At 45.5% G+C, this 17,467-nt stretch overlaps 1 protein-coding gene across 1 annotated transcript in view; it reads left to right on the top strand.

Moving 5' to 3' along the window:
- celf2 (cugbp, Elav-like family member 2) overlaps positions 1-17,467 on the top strand; it is a 196,909-nt gene that overhangs the window by 104,884 nt on the left and 74,558 nt on the right. The window contains exon 3 of the mRNA XM_087170811.1: positions 12,457-12,653. Within this exon, the coding sequence (XP_087026937.1) occupies positions 12,457-12,653 (197 nt within the window). The remainder of the gene's footprint in view (positions 1-12,456; positions 12,654-17,467) is intronic.

Here is a 17,467-nt window from a genome sequence, read left to right as displayed (position 1 = left end):
GAGGAGAAGAAGAAGAAGAAAAAAAGGAAATAGGAAAGGAGAAAACAAAAGGAAGGAAAGGAGAGAGGGAGGACGTCTGTCTCTCCAAAACAGCTGTCAGCCTAAACTGTCTCCACCCGTTGACCGGCCTGATGCTGCTGCTGTCGGCACAGACACACACTCTTCAACCACTCATGGTGCATGTGTGTGTGTGTGTGTGTGTGTGTGTGTGTGTGTGTGTGTGTGTGATGAAACATACAACCATATTGAGCCATCTGTTCCAGCGCTAATTGGTATGCATGACAATGTTTTTCCAACTCATAAAACCTAATGAAAATGAACACCCCACCCGCCCTAATATCCCTTAATGCTATCACCCGCACTCTGCCCCATCCCCCACCCCCCTCTACCCTTACCCCTCCTCCTGTACAACATTACAGGCATTATTACGCTGTAGTCGGCGTGAGCCAACCCTTTCCTTCAGGCGCTCTCAGTCCAGGCGGCAGGTCCGAAGACGGGAGACGTGCCGCTGCTCTCGGTGGAAATCTGTCGGCCTTCTGAGATCCAAGGACCTTTTTCCTATAAACTTGGCTCGGAGTGTGAACTGTCATAATTTCATGGAGTAAAACTCTTGGAAACAATGGGCCACAATGTGCAAGTGATTTCCTCCTTAGTGCTGACAGCTCTCTTCAGACAGAGAGGGACAGGAAGAAGGGAGGAAGTTAAAAGCCAAAGAGGAAATAAATGGATGAATGATATGAAAGTCAAAAGTGCTGAAGGTGGAAACTTTACTAATTAATGAGTAATTGGCAAATTAACCTCAACTTCTTTGGGCTGTGAAACTGACTTCCTTAGACTTGACCCAACCGACTTGACTTTGAGACATGGATTCAGAAGACCGGAGACTTGACTTTGACTTGTCAGAACTAGATTGGAGACGAGACGTGGACCCGTGTTGACCCACTTCAGATGTGCATTGAAACCTTCAGACATGACTTGGACTTCTCCCAAAAGACGTCTGAATGCAGATGAATCTTAATCTGATTCATGTTGTTATTGGCTCTGAGGCTTGAGTCGTCTGGAGAGACTTGACACTTGTTTTGACCAAACTTGAACAAACAGACATGTCTTCTAGGACCTGAGACTGTAGGACCTGGACCAGCACAAGGACCTGGACCAGCACAAGGACCTGACTCGGACTCGCTCACAAAGACTTAAACACAGCTCTGCTAATCTGCTTTTTCAAATGTGGTTCGTATGGTTGTTAAAAATCACTGATATCCGTGTTGATGCTAGAACATATTGGTCATCCCAGATCCAAAGTCAGAGACTAAAGGGAGTTATAAAAGCAAAAAAAAAAAAAAAAGTGTCAAGAAAAGAAAGAAAACGAGAGATGAGAGAACAAATACTAGAACAGAGGAGTAGATGGATTTGGCAAAGTCCCACCGTTCGTCCACATGAATCACAGCAGGGAAACGCTGGATAGCAGCCGGGGTGGCTCTGTTAGTGTGTGTGTGTGTGTGTGTGTGTGTGTGTGTGTGTGTGTGTGTGTGTGTGTTGGTGTATGACACCACCACTGAAGAATGTGTTGTACACGTGGACAAAATAGCCCAGTTGTGTTTTGTGTTTAAAGGGAGCCCGAGGTCAGACACGCAAACACACTCCGTCGCAACCACCATGAAATGATCTACGAGGGAAATTACAGTACGAACAAGAGCTTACAGATGTGCCCTCGCAGAGGAAAGGAACTTCTCAGCGTGCTCGCTTTTTTTTTTCTTGTCCCAACACAGAAACACACACACACACAGAAACACACACACACACACACACACACACACTAAACATTGCCCTCCTTTGCCAGCCAATAAATAGGTTTCCTGTGGCTGTCTTGTCTCCACCATGTTCAACTTCAACTGGCTGCTTTGGCTCCCAGCATCCCCTCCTCTCCTCTGCGGCCGTATGTGTGTGTGTGTGTGGCGGTTTATTAGAGTGTCAGAGGCGGTTTTCTGCCTGTCCTCGCCACAGGAACACGCCGAACGCCCCCCCCCCCCGGACTACACCTGCAGCACACGTGTGTTTTCTGGTTTTTATTTTATTTTGTTCTGTATGAAAACAGCGACCTCGCCAGACGCTCATAGAGGTGATATCCAGGCTTTGGTAACCTTTGTGCCGCAAACGGCGAAGAGGTTTACTCACAATGGATCGTAATTGCGCCGAAGCTGGTTCAACAAATGCACTCGTGTTGTTAAATCAGTGGTGTTTTGTTGTTGGCAACCGGCCGCCTCTTCCCTCCCCTCTCTCTCTCTCTCTCTCTGTTTCTCTTTGTCTCTCTGCGTTGCTCTTATTGCGCCATTTTTCTGCCTCTACCCTGTGGTTTTCTGCTCAGCCGTCCCCTTTAGAGGTGTCACGACCGATGTGCGTGAACACACCGGGGGACGGGAGGGGGGCTTATTGTTCAAGCAGGGCACAGCGGTGGAGGTGTCACATGTTGTGCAGGAACACGAAATTGAGGATTTACTGTAAAAACACACACACACACACACACAGTCGAAAGATGCCGTAAAGGCCCTGGTGACTTTTTTTGACCCGCGTCCCAAATCTGAATCGGTTGAGTTGAACCTGTACCAATCTGATATGATCCCCACCCCCCACCCCCCAATCCGCTCTTTTCTTCCGTGCGTTGGATCAGCATTGTTGGCCTGTTTTGTGGAGAAGCATTAGTCAAATGGGCCATCATCCCCGTCGGCGAGTCAGATGATGACTTTTGGCAGAATGCAGCCGCAGCGCGATGCCAGACAATCAGAGCCGTTGCCATTTCATCACACGGTCGCACGCGGACGCACGGGCACGCACGCACAGACTCACACCGCAAACAAGCTGTTTCTCATTAAGCCTGCAAAACATGAGAGATTGAGTGAGAGGAAAACGGTAGGGGATGAAGGAGGCTTTTTTTTTTCCCAGCGAGAGATAAGAGAGCTGGTGGGAAAGAAAAAAAAAAAAAAACGGGTGACGCCACAAATCTAACGAAGAGTCATGGGTGAAGAGTGTGTGTGTGTGTGTGTGTGTGTGTGTGTGTCATCCAAAGAGACACCCGCCTACCCAACACCCAATACCTCCAGCTACCCTCAACCCATGCCCCTCCGACACTGCTGTTCCCATAGCAACAAGATACAGGAAGGAGGGGGGTGGTGGTGGTAGAGGGGGGTGGAGAAGAGAAGAAGTGTGCTAAAGATTACGATGGAATTTTGCTGCTGCTGCCTGGATTTGACCAATCTGGTGTTGAGGCTTTAAGATGCTCTAATTCCTTTCCCCTTACTTCCCTCTATCACGTGCACACACTCTCTCTCTCTCACACACACACACACACACACACACACACACACACAAAGAAACTCCAGGTCAGGCTGACGTGAGCTAGAAAGCATAATTTTAGGGAGATAATTCTAGGAACCGCACTGTCGAAGCAGAAGGAGGAAGAAGTCCGACCAAACTAATGCAGGTTTTCCAAAATACAGGCCCCCAAAAATAGAAAAGCCAGTGTGTCTGATAACAATTTACTTTCCCCCGTGTGGGAATTTATTTTTATATCCAGCAGAGGTTATATGATCAACTCCATCTGTCTGTCCGTAAGCTCGAAAAACTTGGCGGCCAAATGTGCATGAAATTCACTTTGTTCATTCACACTCCCAAGAGGAAGAACTCCGTTGAACACATTCATGCTCCCAACACAACAACACGTTTATTTATTACATGATGGTACTAGAAGAACTGTTCTGTTTTATTTTCTATTTTCCCACTTACTAAAACTTAAAGGACCGTACCAGTTAGTGCTGGTTTTATCCACAGATAACGATGTTTTTACAATAAGCTGTTGTGTTTTAAAGTTTTGTGATCTGTTGATGCAGCCATTGATTTCCACTCCACTTCCACAACTTTAATTAATCTATTAATTAGCTGATCTAACAAAATGTCAGGAAATAGTATATATATAATGTATAATATATATTTTTTGCAGTTTAAGACTTGCAACTAACAATTGCACTTATTATCAATAATATCATGATATTTTTCACAAAAATTTTCGAGCAGTGTACAGTACACGAGAAAAACGGCAAATCTCAAATGGAAACTAGTGGCTGCTTGGAAAAGCATCCAGAAACTGGTCTGGCCCTTTAACTTACACTTCTGTGGCCCTTTAATATTCAGTAGACAGTAATCCGGGTGTTTCTTTGGATCAATAGGTGTTCAGTCGACACGGTTTCAGATGTGCGGAGTGTAGATAGCTCTCTTACACTCTTCAGAGTTGAGCTCTGCTGTAAGTCTGACTCGCTCTAAGTGGATCACCTCCTCTCAGGTAACCGTGTTCTTCACCTGGTTCTTTTCTCAAGGTTCTCCGGAGCGCACGAAATGCAAATCTGCTGCATGCGTGTGTGAATAGCAGGAGGTTGTGCGGTGACTAATAGCAGATTAAATAACGTACATGCGTGCAGACAGGGTGCCGACTGTGGAGTAAGATTTGAACTCGCTTTGAAAGGAAGTCATTCAACAAAAACATGCTGTTTCTTTATGAACTGTGAAGCATTTTTAAAATGAAGGTGAGAAAAACCTTCAGCTTGAATAAAGATGCAATAGAATTATTCAAATACCAATTTTCAGTGTAACTGGAGTCTTTCTGTTGAGGTCTCAGCTTTCACTGAAAAGTACTTGTTTTCAAAAGGAGGAGATTTGTTTAAGTCGATTCTGAGCTGGACTTTATTCTGAATGCTGTTGTGTCACACTGTTGACTGCACAGTCCTCCTGTGACCAGGACTGTTGGATTATGCTCACAGTAAAAGAAAGTGAAGAGGAAATGAAAGGGGGAAAATGATTAAAGTACAGATTGGGTTGAGATTGAGTATTATTTCATCAAATGGTTTTTTTAATAGGTTCAAACATCAACTTTTGAGGCCAATTTTCATTTTGATCTTTTGGCTCCAAGTTGCAGCTGATGCTCCACCAGTTGAGATGACGTCATGATGTTTGGCATTTCAACCTGTAGATGTGACGGCCAAGAAACGATGAGCCGGCTTCAGCTGAATGTTCTGTCTTTTTTATGCTTTGCTCAGTGAGGAGAGATAAATATTCTAAATGAATCCTGATAATTTATCAATCTGATCCAAACGCAGGTTAAGATCTCTTGTCTCTTGCCTTAAAGCCAGTTTTAACTGCAAACGGTGACTTTAAAAGCAAAAACCTGCGCAGACTGAATAGCAGCTCAACAGAGCTACCTTACATGAGGTGATGATAATGAACAATATACAATCTAATACAACTGGTTACAGCCTGATGAAGCAGAATGACAGTTTTTATTGATACAACCAAAGCCAATCACCAGCAGCTGCCATCACTGAATTTACAAACTGCATTTAAGCATTTTCATCCCAGAAGATCTATTTTTTATTTATTTTTTTTCCTTCTCCTGCCATTAATTTCCAGTATAATATAGTATCCATATCAAGACGGCTTCAGTTGCCACAGATCCAACACCGCGTGTGTCGGCACCTGCAGCATCCAAGGAACCGGTGTGTTGTACATGCAGGAAACTGTGAGACATGAGAAACCAGCAAAATGAGACCCATTTCTCTCGTATCCCTGTGTGTCATGCATCAGTGTAGTTTTTTTCCCCACTGTGTATATGTGTGAGTGTAGATGCAGATGCGTGTGTGTGTGTGTGTGTGTGTGTGTGTCGCCTCTCATTAACGGGCGGCGGTGTGCGGTAGCTCGTTAGCGCAGAGCTAGCTGAGCGTCAGGGCACCGGTGCAGCTTCATTAGCTACTGTGACATTTATCTGATCGTTTCCCCGCGTCGCATGTAACCGCCTCGTCTCCATGGCAACCACAGATCTGTATACACACACACACACACACACACACATACACACAAAGGCAATCATACAGTCTCACATAGACCCAGCTCTTTCAACTGGTCACAGTCACTCATCGGTGCTAGCTAAATCAAAGCTGCAACAGAGAAAAATTGATAATGAATATATGAAGAGTGCTGTCCACAGTATGTAGCAGGGGCTGTTATCCCAGAGCTGTGCTCAAGGTGGGTGGAATATTGCTTATTGTAAAGTTCAAGTGAATCACAGGCAATATCACACTCCCTCGTTTGGCTGGAACAGGGCCCCCGGGAGCCGGCTCACCTCGCTGTAAGTCACTTACAGACAAACTGAAAGCGTTCCAGATAAATCAGCCGCTACACTACGACACTCGTTTGGTTTGAGTCACTGATGCAACAGAATCGGTGGGATTCTGGGTAAAAAAAAGCATGAATCTCATGGTGTGTTGCGGTGAAGTTCCTAATCTCGTTGGACTTTTTCCGGAGGTGTGTGTCACTGCTTGTACTTTCTGTGCACACAGGTGTCGTAAGAGTGTCTGTGTGTGAAAAGTGTTTAATATTCAAACACTCAGATAATCAGGACTGTGTAGGTGCCAGTTGACTGTGACCAAACATCCCACGAACGGGCATCAGATTTGCTAAATTCTGATTGGTGCACAGAAGAACACGATGTCACTTTTTTCTCAGTTTCGCCCACTTTAAACCAGCGAGAAGAAAAAAGAGCGATAAACTTTGTGATCATGTAAAATCCCACATCAACTGCAAACCTAATTAACTCCTCTCGTGTATGAGACAATGTCTGAAATGGTCTCTGCAGCCAAAATGTCCTTCGTTTTTACCGACACACGGGACAATGAAGAGACTAGAGGACTAGAGAGCAGTGATTTTCCCTTCTCAGACTGTATGGTTTCATACATTTTTAGAGGCCTGAAGGTAAAATCCACCAGTATTTATGAAGAAAGAACAAAACATTTGAGAAAATTAGATGCATCTCACGACCCGCTTTGGGGTTCCCAAGTCCTGACGTTAATATAAATCAGAAAAATAGCAACAATAACATCATACATTTCCTATAATTCAGTATCATCCCTCTGAAAGTGATGCTGGATTGTCGCTCAGCCTTTGTTGGTGTGTGTGTGTGTGTGTGTGTGTGTGTGTGTGTGTGTCCAGATGTTTGTGCGTCTGTCTCAGCATCTTCCATATTTTGTATCTGTCTGTGTTTGTGTGAAAAAGTCGTGTAAGAATCTGTCAAGGTGTGTACGTGTGAGGAGATGTGACTGTCCAGGTGCGTTTGAGTGTGTGTGTCCTAACAAGTTCCTACGTGTATATATGTGTGTGTGTGTGTGTGTGTGTGTGTCTGTCTGTTTCGCTGACCTTGGTCGCCCTGCTCCCTCGAGGGGGGGGAACTGATGTTTCTCACTCTGCTTGTCAACAAGATTAGTTCCCCTGTGGGACCGTTACACACCCTGCAAACACGCTGCCAATGAGAAGAAGTGTGTGACAGCTCGGCCCTTCCACGAACCCACAGAAGCGTGTGTTTGTGTGTGTGTGTGTGTTTTGTGGTGTGTGTGTGTGTGTGCTGCGATTGAGGGGTTAAGGGAGTCAGAGAGGATGTGTGTTTTAGAGCAGAAACAGAAGGGAGAAACAGCAGGGGGATCAGCGCAGCCAGCCTGAACTGTAGCCTGTGTGCGTATGCATGTGTGATATGTGCGTATGCATGTGTGATACGTGCGCATGCATGTGTGATATGTGAGTATGCATGTGTGCACGTGTGCCTGGTTTCTGACAGAGCCCATGCTGAGCTCTGAGCTGTGTTTACTCCTGGACCTGGCTCATCTGCATCCCTCTCCTCCACTCTCTCCCTCTCTTTTTACTCCCACTTCTACCTGCCTCGCTCGTCCTCTCTGCGTCTGTTTGTAGCACATTCCTGTCTGGCTGCCTGTTGGACTCCAGCTGTGAACAAGGCAAACAGAGGGGATGGCAGGCAGCTAATGTAGTCCAGGTAGCTCATAGCTGTCATGGTTTACGCTTCGTATGTGGAGCTTGTTTTTCCCTTTTCCCTCCTACTGTACAATCCTCTGTATATAGCTTGATTTTTATTGTTGGGCCATTGCAGCGACGCAGCCCAGGACAGTGACAGCCGCCTACTGGCTGATTGACTTGAACCTGATATGAACGGTGTTGCTTGTAGTAACAAACCCACAGAGAATCGTCACCTCAACTCGACTGAACGTAGCGTCTTTCAGCTCCTTGTTTCAGTTTTTTTTTTTTTTTTCTTCCTGCAGCTTGAATGTTTCGGGTTCATTCTAATCTCTCTCATTAATCTTAAATCCACAGTTACACAGTTTTTCTTACATGTGCTGAAACTGACACTGAACAGCTTCTATAAATCAGTTTCTACAACTTTTAACTATTAGGTCCAGAGTAATTTGTGCTGTAATAAAACTCTGTTTGCTCTTCCTGCTCGCTCATCACGGCCATGGCTCTGGGTCTTACTTCGTTAATACAGTGCATGTAATCAGTGCGGCGACTGGGGACGGCATGCAGTAGGTGTAATTTCCGGTAGTAGTCACGACGAGGCTTCCAGGCGGATGAATAAACTCCAAACAAACAAGATACATCATTTAAATAGGAAAGGGCTTACGAGGCTGTCTTATTACGAGGGCGCCTCTGGTTTTTATGCTAAGCTAGGCTAACCGCATTCTGACACAGGGCTGAGATTGATATTGATCTCCTCATCCCGCTGTCGGAAAGAAAGCCAATTAGTGCATTTGCCGACGTGTTGAACAATTCCTTTAGCGGCGGGGAAGGTCTGAGGAGCTGTGAATGTAAAATGAAGGTGATGAATGAATAAATAAACAACCGTCATAAGGTTTTATGGTCAATACTGTGCAGCTGCAGTTTGGGAGAACGAGCCGGCTGTCTGATGTGAGTGTGAGGTGAGGGAATAACAGCCCTCAGCAGCTGCTTCAAAGACCTATCCAGACACACTTTTTTTGCAGTCTGGCTGAGCGCGCACACACACACACACACACACACACACACGTTTGGTGTAGATCAGCCCTCAGTCACGGCCCTGTGCTGCAGGGAGACTGGAGTGATGGAAGCAATAGTTAAGCCATTAAGGCAAACAATTGGCTCAAATTGAGAGGGAGAGAGAGAAAAGAAGAGGAAGAAGAGGAAAAGAGGGAGGGAGATGGAGAGGCTATGGCAGGAGTGGATCCACTCAACGACTTAATCCGAGCCCCAGGACACTCTCCTGCTGAGCTTCACACACCCGCACAAACATCTACACACACACACACACACACACACACACACACACACACTAAAGCTCTGTCTGCTTGCAATAACACCTTGTCAGTCTTGGCCACGGGGGCAATGGAAGAGGCGCTCATTCCTTTGTAGTGAGGAGAGTCACCTACTTCCAACCACCTCAGGAAAAAGACGGAGCATGCAATCTACACAAGACAGCTCTGTAAGTGTTCGTACGCCTTATGGCTGCAAGTGTGAAGCTATTCATTGTCTTAGCGGGCGGAGTGAATGGTGGAGGGAGCACAGGGTGGACAGTGTCCCGGACGAGGGAGGCGCTCCTCTGACACCAGCTATTGTATCGTCTCCCCCGTCGACTCGCTCAATCCCCACAGGCCTCACATAAACATCCAACAATGAGGGATTGTCTCCAGCTATTCTCCCTCTTTCTGCTCTTTCACTTTCACGCACACATCAGCTATGTGTGTGTGTGTGTGTGTGTGTGTGTGTGTGTGTGTGTGTGTGTCAGAGGGCGAAAGGGATGATGTGAAGCAGCCTGAACCCAGCGACCGCCGAGGCTCGTCCGATGCAGTCGCCTTCGTCGTTTATGTGCCTAAACATCAGCCAGTGATAGGGGCACTAACTCCTCGCCGCTGCTGCTGCCGCCGCCGCCACCGCTGTCACCCTTCCCTCCCTTCCTCCCTTCTTTTCCTCTCCTCCGTCAGCCGCCACCCCTTGGGGCTCCCTCGGTGCCCGGGCCCCCGCAATTTATCGGACAGCTTAGCAAGGAGTGGTTGTTGCCCCGAGGACTGTTAGCACTGGTTTGGCTCGTTGACTCCTTCTCCGGTTCTGGCGTTTTATTTGACATGTCCTTTAAGTCCTTTAAAGAATTGGGCGTTTCTGCTGAGCGCCTTGGCTCTTTCTGCAAAAGATGGATGGCCCGCGTTCAAAGGTCTGGATGGTTTTTTTTTTTTCCCCCTCCCTCCCAGTCTCTCTCCATATCTCTCTTTTCCCTCTCCCTCCTTCCTTCTCTCTTTCTCTCTTGCTGAGCTTTATAGGGTGGTATTAGTGTTGTCAGCTAACCAAGCTCGGGATTTGGCTTTGTTTTGTTTTTGCCTCTTAAGATAATGCTCTTTCTCTTTCCTGCCGAGAATAACAAAAGGGAAAGTAGAGCAATAAAACAGCACAGCCATTGACTTTGGTTTCATTAAATTGGTTTTCAGCCATCTTAAATAGACCACAGGCCTTGATGGCATTGATGTGTATGAGTGTGTGTGTCTGTCTGTGTGTGTGTGTGTGTGTGTGTTTGTAGCCATGTGCGTATGATTGTTCTCCAAACACAGTCACGCTTTGCCTGCCTCACGCGTGCTCGGGTGCCGTTCTCATCTCCGTCAGGCCTCGCTGTTGAAAGCCTTTACTCGCCTTTATTCGTCCAAAAAAGAAAGAAAAGAAAAAAAAAAGAAAAGAAAGAAAGCAAAGGAAAAACAGAGACGGAGACGCCGTAGCACGACTTAGCATTCCAAATGCGTGGACAGACGAGTGTGTTTTGTGAAGATAAGTGTTGCACCTCCGCGTTGAAAAGGGTGAAAAGCACTTCACCTCCATTTCGTATGCATTCCAGATGTGGAAATATAACCAGGCTGATCGGCATGTAAGCATCTGTGTCCTGTTAGAGGACCTGCAGGTTTACTGTACTGGTTCTGTGTCCTAATCCCCCCTCACACACAACCTCACGTCAGCACGCCGCACGCCACTTATCCAGGCGCTCATTCATACATGCAGACACTCTCACATGCTGTGCGGCGGATGCAGACATACATTACATTCATAAAGTGTCACCACTCTTCATAACTTGTATAGATAGATAGATAGATAGATAGATAGATAGATGTGTTTCTTTTGTTGTGCTGTAAAATACAACAGGATGAGATCAGCTCAGTCCTTCTGTGAGGATTTGCTGACATCCTGAGCAGATCCATCACTGCATCTCCACTATGAAAAATCCACATTTAGGGTCAGAGCGATATGTCAGTTCGCTGATGGGTCGGGTCAGCGTAGGTATATATATATAAATTGCCAGCTTCAGGGATATCACTCTGTAAGACCTGAACTGAAAGCTGTTCGCCCTGCTCTAAGGAGCTGCTAAGGTACCTGAGAGAATTTTATTAGAGTGGCTCTCGGTGTCTAAAGGCTGTTTCAGAGGCTTTTTCACTGTGTTGTGAATGAAAATCTGGCACAGCAGCTTTTGGACTTTTTTTTTTTTTTTTTTAGCACCTATATCCATTTTGAAGATAGTGGGGTTCCAACTTAAGAAGCCGGGCCTTTCTTCCTTTCATGCTAATTGACTCTGTCCAGAGGAAACCATCTCTTTAAAATTGTCCAATATTTTTACACTTTTCCGTGTTTGAAGTGTTGATCCGTCATAAGATTTTAAGAACCAAAAAAACCATCTCAGTGTAGTTTTACATCTCCTCTCTCGGGCTTCTCTCTGGAGCTGTAGTAACAACATGTCTGTGAGCCAATCAGAAGAGAGGAGGCTCTGAGCCTCTCTTATGATTGGCTCACTGTGTTCTGAGTGATCCAATAAAAATATAGCAGATTTCAGGTAAAAACACTCAGAGAAACCGAATCCTGTAAAGGTTTGGATGGTGGGTCCAGGTGGGCGCTGCTTGGTGACTGCTTTGTTGTGACATCACAAAGTTACAGGAAGTCCTGACGGCTGGTTTTAAGGCTCAGTTTCTGAATACAGGCTGTGTGAATTTCTCTGTGGACTGAGGCTTTGATACTTTCACAGTATTAATATAGAAGCTAGAGCTGATCTATAATCACACTACACATGGACAGAGACCTTTAGACTGGATGGGACCTTTAAAAAACCTGTTGGATTGTTTGAAAAATGCTTTGTCAAAGGAAAGTTAAGTTTAAAGATGAATGACGGCGCGTATGTGTAGAAACTCAACAACACTAAATCATTAGATAATTAATGTTGACACATGAGAAAAATGACTATAAACAAGCAGGAGTGTGGTTTGGAGAACTGCAGCTCCTGATGGGAAATTAGCTCGGTTGTGTTATGGCACAAAACTAAACTGCAGGGCGATGCTGTTCTCCCCGTGCAAATGGAGCTTGAATTTTAGAGGTCAAGCTTCAGGTCGAGTTTGTTTGTGTCTAAGCGGGATTTGCACACACTTAGTAACAATTCCCAAAGCAAAGAAACATTATCTAAAAAGTTTTCACACAATAAAAATGATGAAACCCTGTGCAGAGGGAATCCAAAGAGTCGCTGGTGTAAACGCGGCGTGTTTTCTCAGCTCCTAATGTCTCGTCTTCTTGTCTCCTCAACAGCAACGGCACGGCCGGGAAGATGAACGGGGCGCTGGAGCATTCGGATCAGCCAGACCCGGACGCCATCAAGATGTTTGTGGGGCAGATCCCGCGCTCCTGGTCGGAGAAGGAGCTGAAGGAGCTGTTCGAGCCGTACGGAGCCGTCTACCAGATCAACATCCTCCGAGATCGCAGCCAGAACCCTCCACAGAGCAAAGGTACTGAGACACAGCATGTCTGCAGTTACTACAGGAGGGAACCTGTCCTCTTCTTTCTTTCACTCCTTCCTCCTGTCGTTCTTCTACCCGTCCTTTCCTTCCTCCTTCCTTCCTTTGTTCCCTATTTTGTTCCTCCTTTCCTTTCTGTCCTTGTTTCCTTCCCTTTCTCCTTCATCTTTTCCCCTTTTCTTTGCTTCCTTTCCTTATTTCCTTCCTCATTTCTTTCTTTCTTTGACTTTCTTTTCTTTTTGATCTTCTTTTTTCTTCCTTTTCCCACCTTTCTCCATTCTTCTTTTTTCTTTGTCTATCCTCTCTCCCTCCTCTTCTTTTCCTTCCTTCTTTCCATTCGTCATCTCTTCCTTTCTTCGACCTGAAGGCGTAAAAGCTGTGAACATGGAACTTTGAATGGAGGGATTTTCGTTTCCACTGTGTTGTTGCTGGTCTGACTTCAGCGAAGAGTTCGAACGCACTGACGTGGCGACGTAATGATCCCAGATCCACTTCCACACACACTCAGAGGCAGACGGCGCTCGGCGGCTGAGCGGGGGCCTTCCCACCTAGTTAATGGCAGAACAAATGATATATGTGCAGAATTACAAAAGCAAACACACATTTCGTGCACCATTTGAAGACAAAGACTCGACCTGCCAGACTTACACAGTCAATTGTGCGAAACCGCATGATTTGCAGCTATTTTCTCCCGTTCCCTTTTTCTCTTTCCTTTGATGAATTCGTCAAGTGTGAGAGCAAACAATAGAGACAGCGGCAATGAACGGGCAGACAATAGCGCTGCCATATTAACAGGCATCAACCGGAGTGGGGGCTGATGACACTCCTGATGAGACATGGAGAGTGGGAGGAGGAAAGTAAAGAGAGGGAACCGAGGAGGACGGCAGGAAGGGAGACGTGGCGGCGGCGGCGGCGCTTCCATCCAACTGTAAAGCAAATCTAAAGAGAAGTTTTGGAAAGAATGAAAATGTGAATCAGCGGGGATGAAGCGGATAAAACACGAAAACACTCGTCTGCCGGAAAATTGGACTGAATTAAGGATTTATCTTTTTATGGGCCAGTTGATCTTCATTGTGTCTGTCCTGAAAACAAATAGAGGCACCTGGTGATGTTCTAATGGCATCCATCCATCGCCAGAGTGAAACCTTATATTCCACGAAATACATTTAAATGCTGCTAATTTGCTTTGTCACATACATTTTGGAGGAAAATGTAATTGCCGCCTGGATTACATTCGCTGAGTGTTTTTTTTTTTTTCCAGCCCAGGAAGCGTGACAGTCTTATGCTGCACAGCAGTCGTAATGAGGGGGAAGGAGGGGAAGGAGGAGGAGGAGGAGGAGGAGGAGGAGGAGGTGGAGGTCCAGGTGGATGAAGTGCAATACTCAAAACACCAGAGACACGGTTCATGTCCCGTGTCCCATGTGTGGTTTGGTTTAAGCTACTAAAAAACCTAATTACCATTGAGGAAACATTGTGGTTCTGGTTAAATACTGGAAATATCAACGTGTTTCAATCTTGTGATTCAAATCAGTTTCGACTTTTTCAGTTGTAGGTCCCATTTTAAACCTTTCTGGGGTTTTATTTTAAAGTGATGATCCATAAGAAGATATATAACCCTCAGAGAAACCAAACTGGGGCTTGGTGGCTGCTTTGTTGTGACATCACAAAGTCACAGGAAGTCCTGACGGCTGGTTTTAAGGCTCAGTTTCTGAATACAGGCTGTGTGCATTTCTCTGTGGACTGAGGCTTTGATACTTTCACAGTATTAATATAGAAGCTAGACCTGATTTATAATCACACTACACATGGACACAGACCTTTAGACTATATGAGTCCAAGTGACCAGCTGCTTCAAATGTAAAAAAATAAGGTTTCCAGGATTTGTTTTTTTTTACAAAGACACCACAACAACACCGCTGGTCAGTGTGTGCACATGAGCATTATTGACAGATTCATGCATTGATTGACGTGTTGTAGTTGCAAAAAACACAGTCGGTTCCACTGGACTGCTAACTGGGCAAAGTGGGAAACTGCCCATGGGTACCAGATCGCCATGGTTACTGCATGTCAGCTGGTTTTAGCTGATTGCAAATTTAGTCCCACAATAGGAGCAGTGGTTGGTCTGTTTGTTGTGACATGGAGCTAGCGTGTAATGGTGTGCTGTGTGCACAGGGACAAACACATCAGCTGATGCAGATCAGTTGTATATGGATGTAGATTATTTTTTTATTCTTCAGATGAATGTAAAAGCTTTTTTCCTGGAGGCAGATGAGGTGACACAGATACTCCATGATGACATGCAGCTGAGATCATGTTTTGGAAGTGAATTTAATTTTCAGTTGCCACAAGGTGTGGTGTCCTTCACCTTCCTGCACCTGTGCACTCCATGGCAGTCTGCTTCTGTTTTTATTTCTTCTCTCACTCTCTGATTTTATTTTATTTTTTTCCCCTCTCTGGCTACTTCTCGTTACAACTGAGTCATACGAGCTTATGAAAGCCTGGAGACAGCGCTCTGCCAAGACCAAAATCACCTCATACTTGCACACCAACACACTTGTCACGGGCTTTGTGTTTGTGTGTTCTTAGCCTTAAGATGACTCCTTCTCTCCCAACTAGTCTCTTTTCCCTCCTCTCTTCCTCTCTGCTGCTTCTGAGGAGGGAGAAGAATAAGGGGCCAAAGTTCCTCCTCCCATCCTCCAGCTCTCTCACATCTCCTGCTCCGTCTTCACTACCCTTGAAGTGAGTTGTTTTTGTGGTTGATGAGTCAAGAGTATCACTCACTGCCACTTCTACAGCAGATACAGAAATACCCAGCCACCCGCCACACCTTTTATTTTTTGTTCTCCTTACATGCCTATTTATGCCTCATGTTTTCGGGTCGTCCATCCGTGATATCACAGGAACGCCTTGAGACCTTTCCTTTACGTGCACTACAAGTGTGAGCAATCTGACTTCTTATAAAATGGATGATCTAACTTTGGCATATGACATCAGATAGTTCAATCACTGCGAACCGGCCCATTGTTAACTGTTAAACAGCTAGCCTGCTAACTGCAGCAAGAAAAACGAGTCACAACTTCCCGTTCAGGACTTTCACAATAAAATCAGAGCGGAACCAGAACGCAGATCACGGTTAAGATGGTGGATTGCAATTGTACTCAAAAAGATTGTCATCTGATCTTTTGTGCATCTGTTGTATGAGTCTGGACAGACGTGGGTGTGAGCTGCTACCTGACTGGCTGGCGGAGGAAAACAAACATGAGGTGATAATTCTAGTTCTTGTCGCTCTGCGCTGCGAGGCTGAGCGGCTTCGGAGGAAATGCAGCGTTTGATTGGGCTCTTACTGGCCTTGTTATTTGCTGGCTTTGAGCGCTGTTGTTGTTTTCTCATACTTAAGTAAGCCGCCCGGCCTCATCTGCACTCGCTTAACTCGAGTGTGGGGGGCTGCAATAGCCCCCTTCACTGTTGGGTTTGAGCCGATGGTAATTTCACCGGTGTCAGGGAAACTGTGGCACCTCTCCTCCCTCCATGTGTTTATTTTAAATTAGCGACTGAGTTGTTTGAAAAGGATATTGGCCATTTGGGGCAAATGAGCCCACTTTGATGCCCCAGTGGCAACCCTGAGGCACTTTTTCCCTTTTTTTTTTTTTTATAAAATAGCAGTTTGGATTTAAATGAGTTTGTTAGTCCCACTGAGACGCACAAAAAAAAGTTCCATGGCTGCAGCTGCAACTCCAACAACTTCTCTGTTTCCTTCTTTCCTCATTAGCTGACACTCCAGCAACTGCTGGTCCAAAACAGAGCATCAACAACAAACAGAGGAAAACAGCACAACATGGTAAACATTAATTGATAGCGGAAATTTTTTGCAAGTACAAGATAACTCCTAAAAGAAATGAACAACTCATAAATGTTTGTGTGTCAGAGACTGAAACACATTCTGGCAAATTAAAGTTGGTCGGTGGGTGTACATTTCTTTATGTGGGATTTAAATCAGTAAGAATCACTTCTCTGTTATTGTTCTCTGAGCAGCAGCACGTCGAAGGAAAATTATGCTTTATCAAGGAAGCATTTTAGTCCAAGTTAAATTACAATTTCACACAGGAGAGAAATTAAAGTCAGTTCAGAGGCTTTCAGGTGTGAATGGCGAGAAGTTCAGCCTCTGTGGCCGAAGCTTGTTGAATGCAAAGTGTCGCTGACGGTTGACACGAGTTAAAGATGTACTTTTCTGTCTGTTTGCTGTGCATCATGGGAGTAAGATTCACCAGGCATTCACCACACAGTGTGAGATGCCTCAAAACTGATATTGTGCGTCTCAAGTGAAAGCCTCAGTGCAGCCAGGTCCAGGTGAAGTCTCAGGTCTAGACGTAAGCCCAGCTCAAGCTCAAGTTTCAAGTCTGAGTCTGGTGCATTAATGTGTTTTTCTAGGCCCACATCAGCTCATTTATCAGTCTGACCCACAGTTAACACACTAACTTCATTCTTTTTATTGTTAATCCCTGTCCAGTTGGTAAAATACTGTTTTAAAACGGCAATTAGACTCAGGCAGACTCTGGCCCGGGACAGTTATGAATAAATTAATGATTAATTACGGGACGCTGCAGATAAAACCAAGGACTTAACGCTCACTCGGAGCTCTGGCTGAAACACAGTTTCTGCTCGTCAAACCGGAGAGTGGATATCTCTGGATCAGTGTAATCCTCCTGTTTTATTATTGTCATCATCTGGCGTCACACGACCGTCCTAAGTGCTGTTCGAGAGGCTTCTTCAGCCCGACAAGAATAAAATTTCTCCAGCGAACACCA

Source organism: Seriola lalandi, unplaced genomic scaffold, assembly GCF_002814215.2.
Source record: "Seriola lalandi dorsalis isolate HSWRI2012SDOR001 ecotype SW California unplaced genomic scaffold, Sedor1 jcf7180002054961, whole genome shotgun sequence".
NCBI classification, from domain to species: Eukaryota; Metazoa; Chordata; class Actinopteri; order Carangiformes; family Carangidae; genus Seriola; species Seriola lalandi.
The sequence above is the reverse complement of the archived record's forward strand: the minus strand, read 5'-3'. Positions and strand labels throughout refer to the sequence as shown.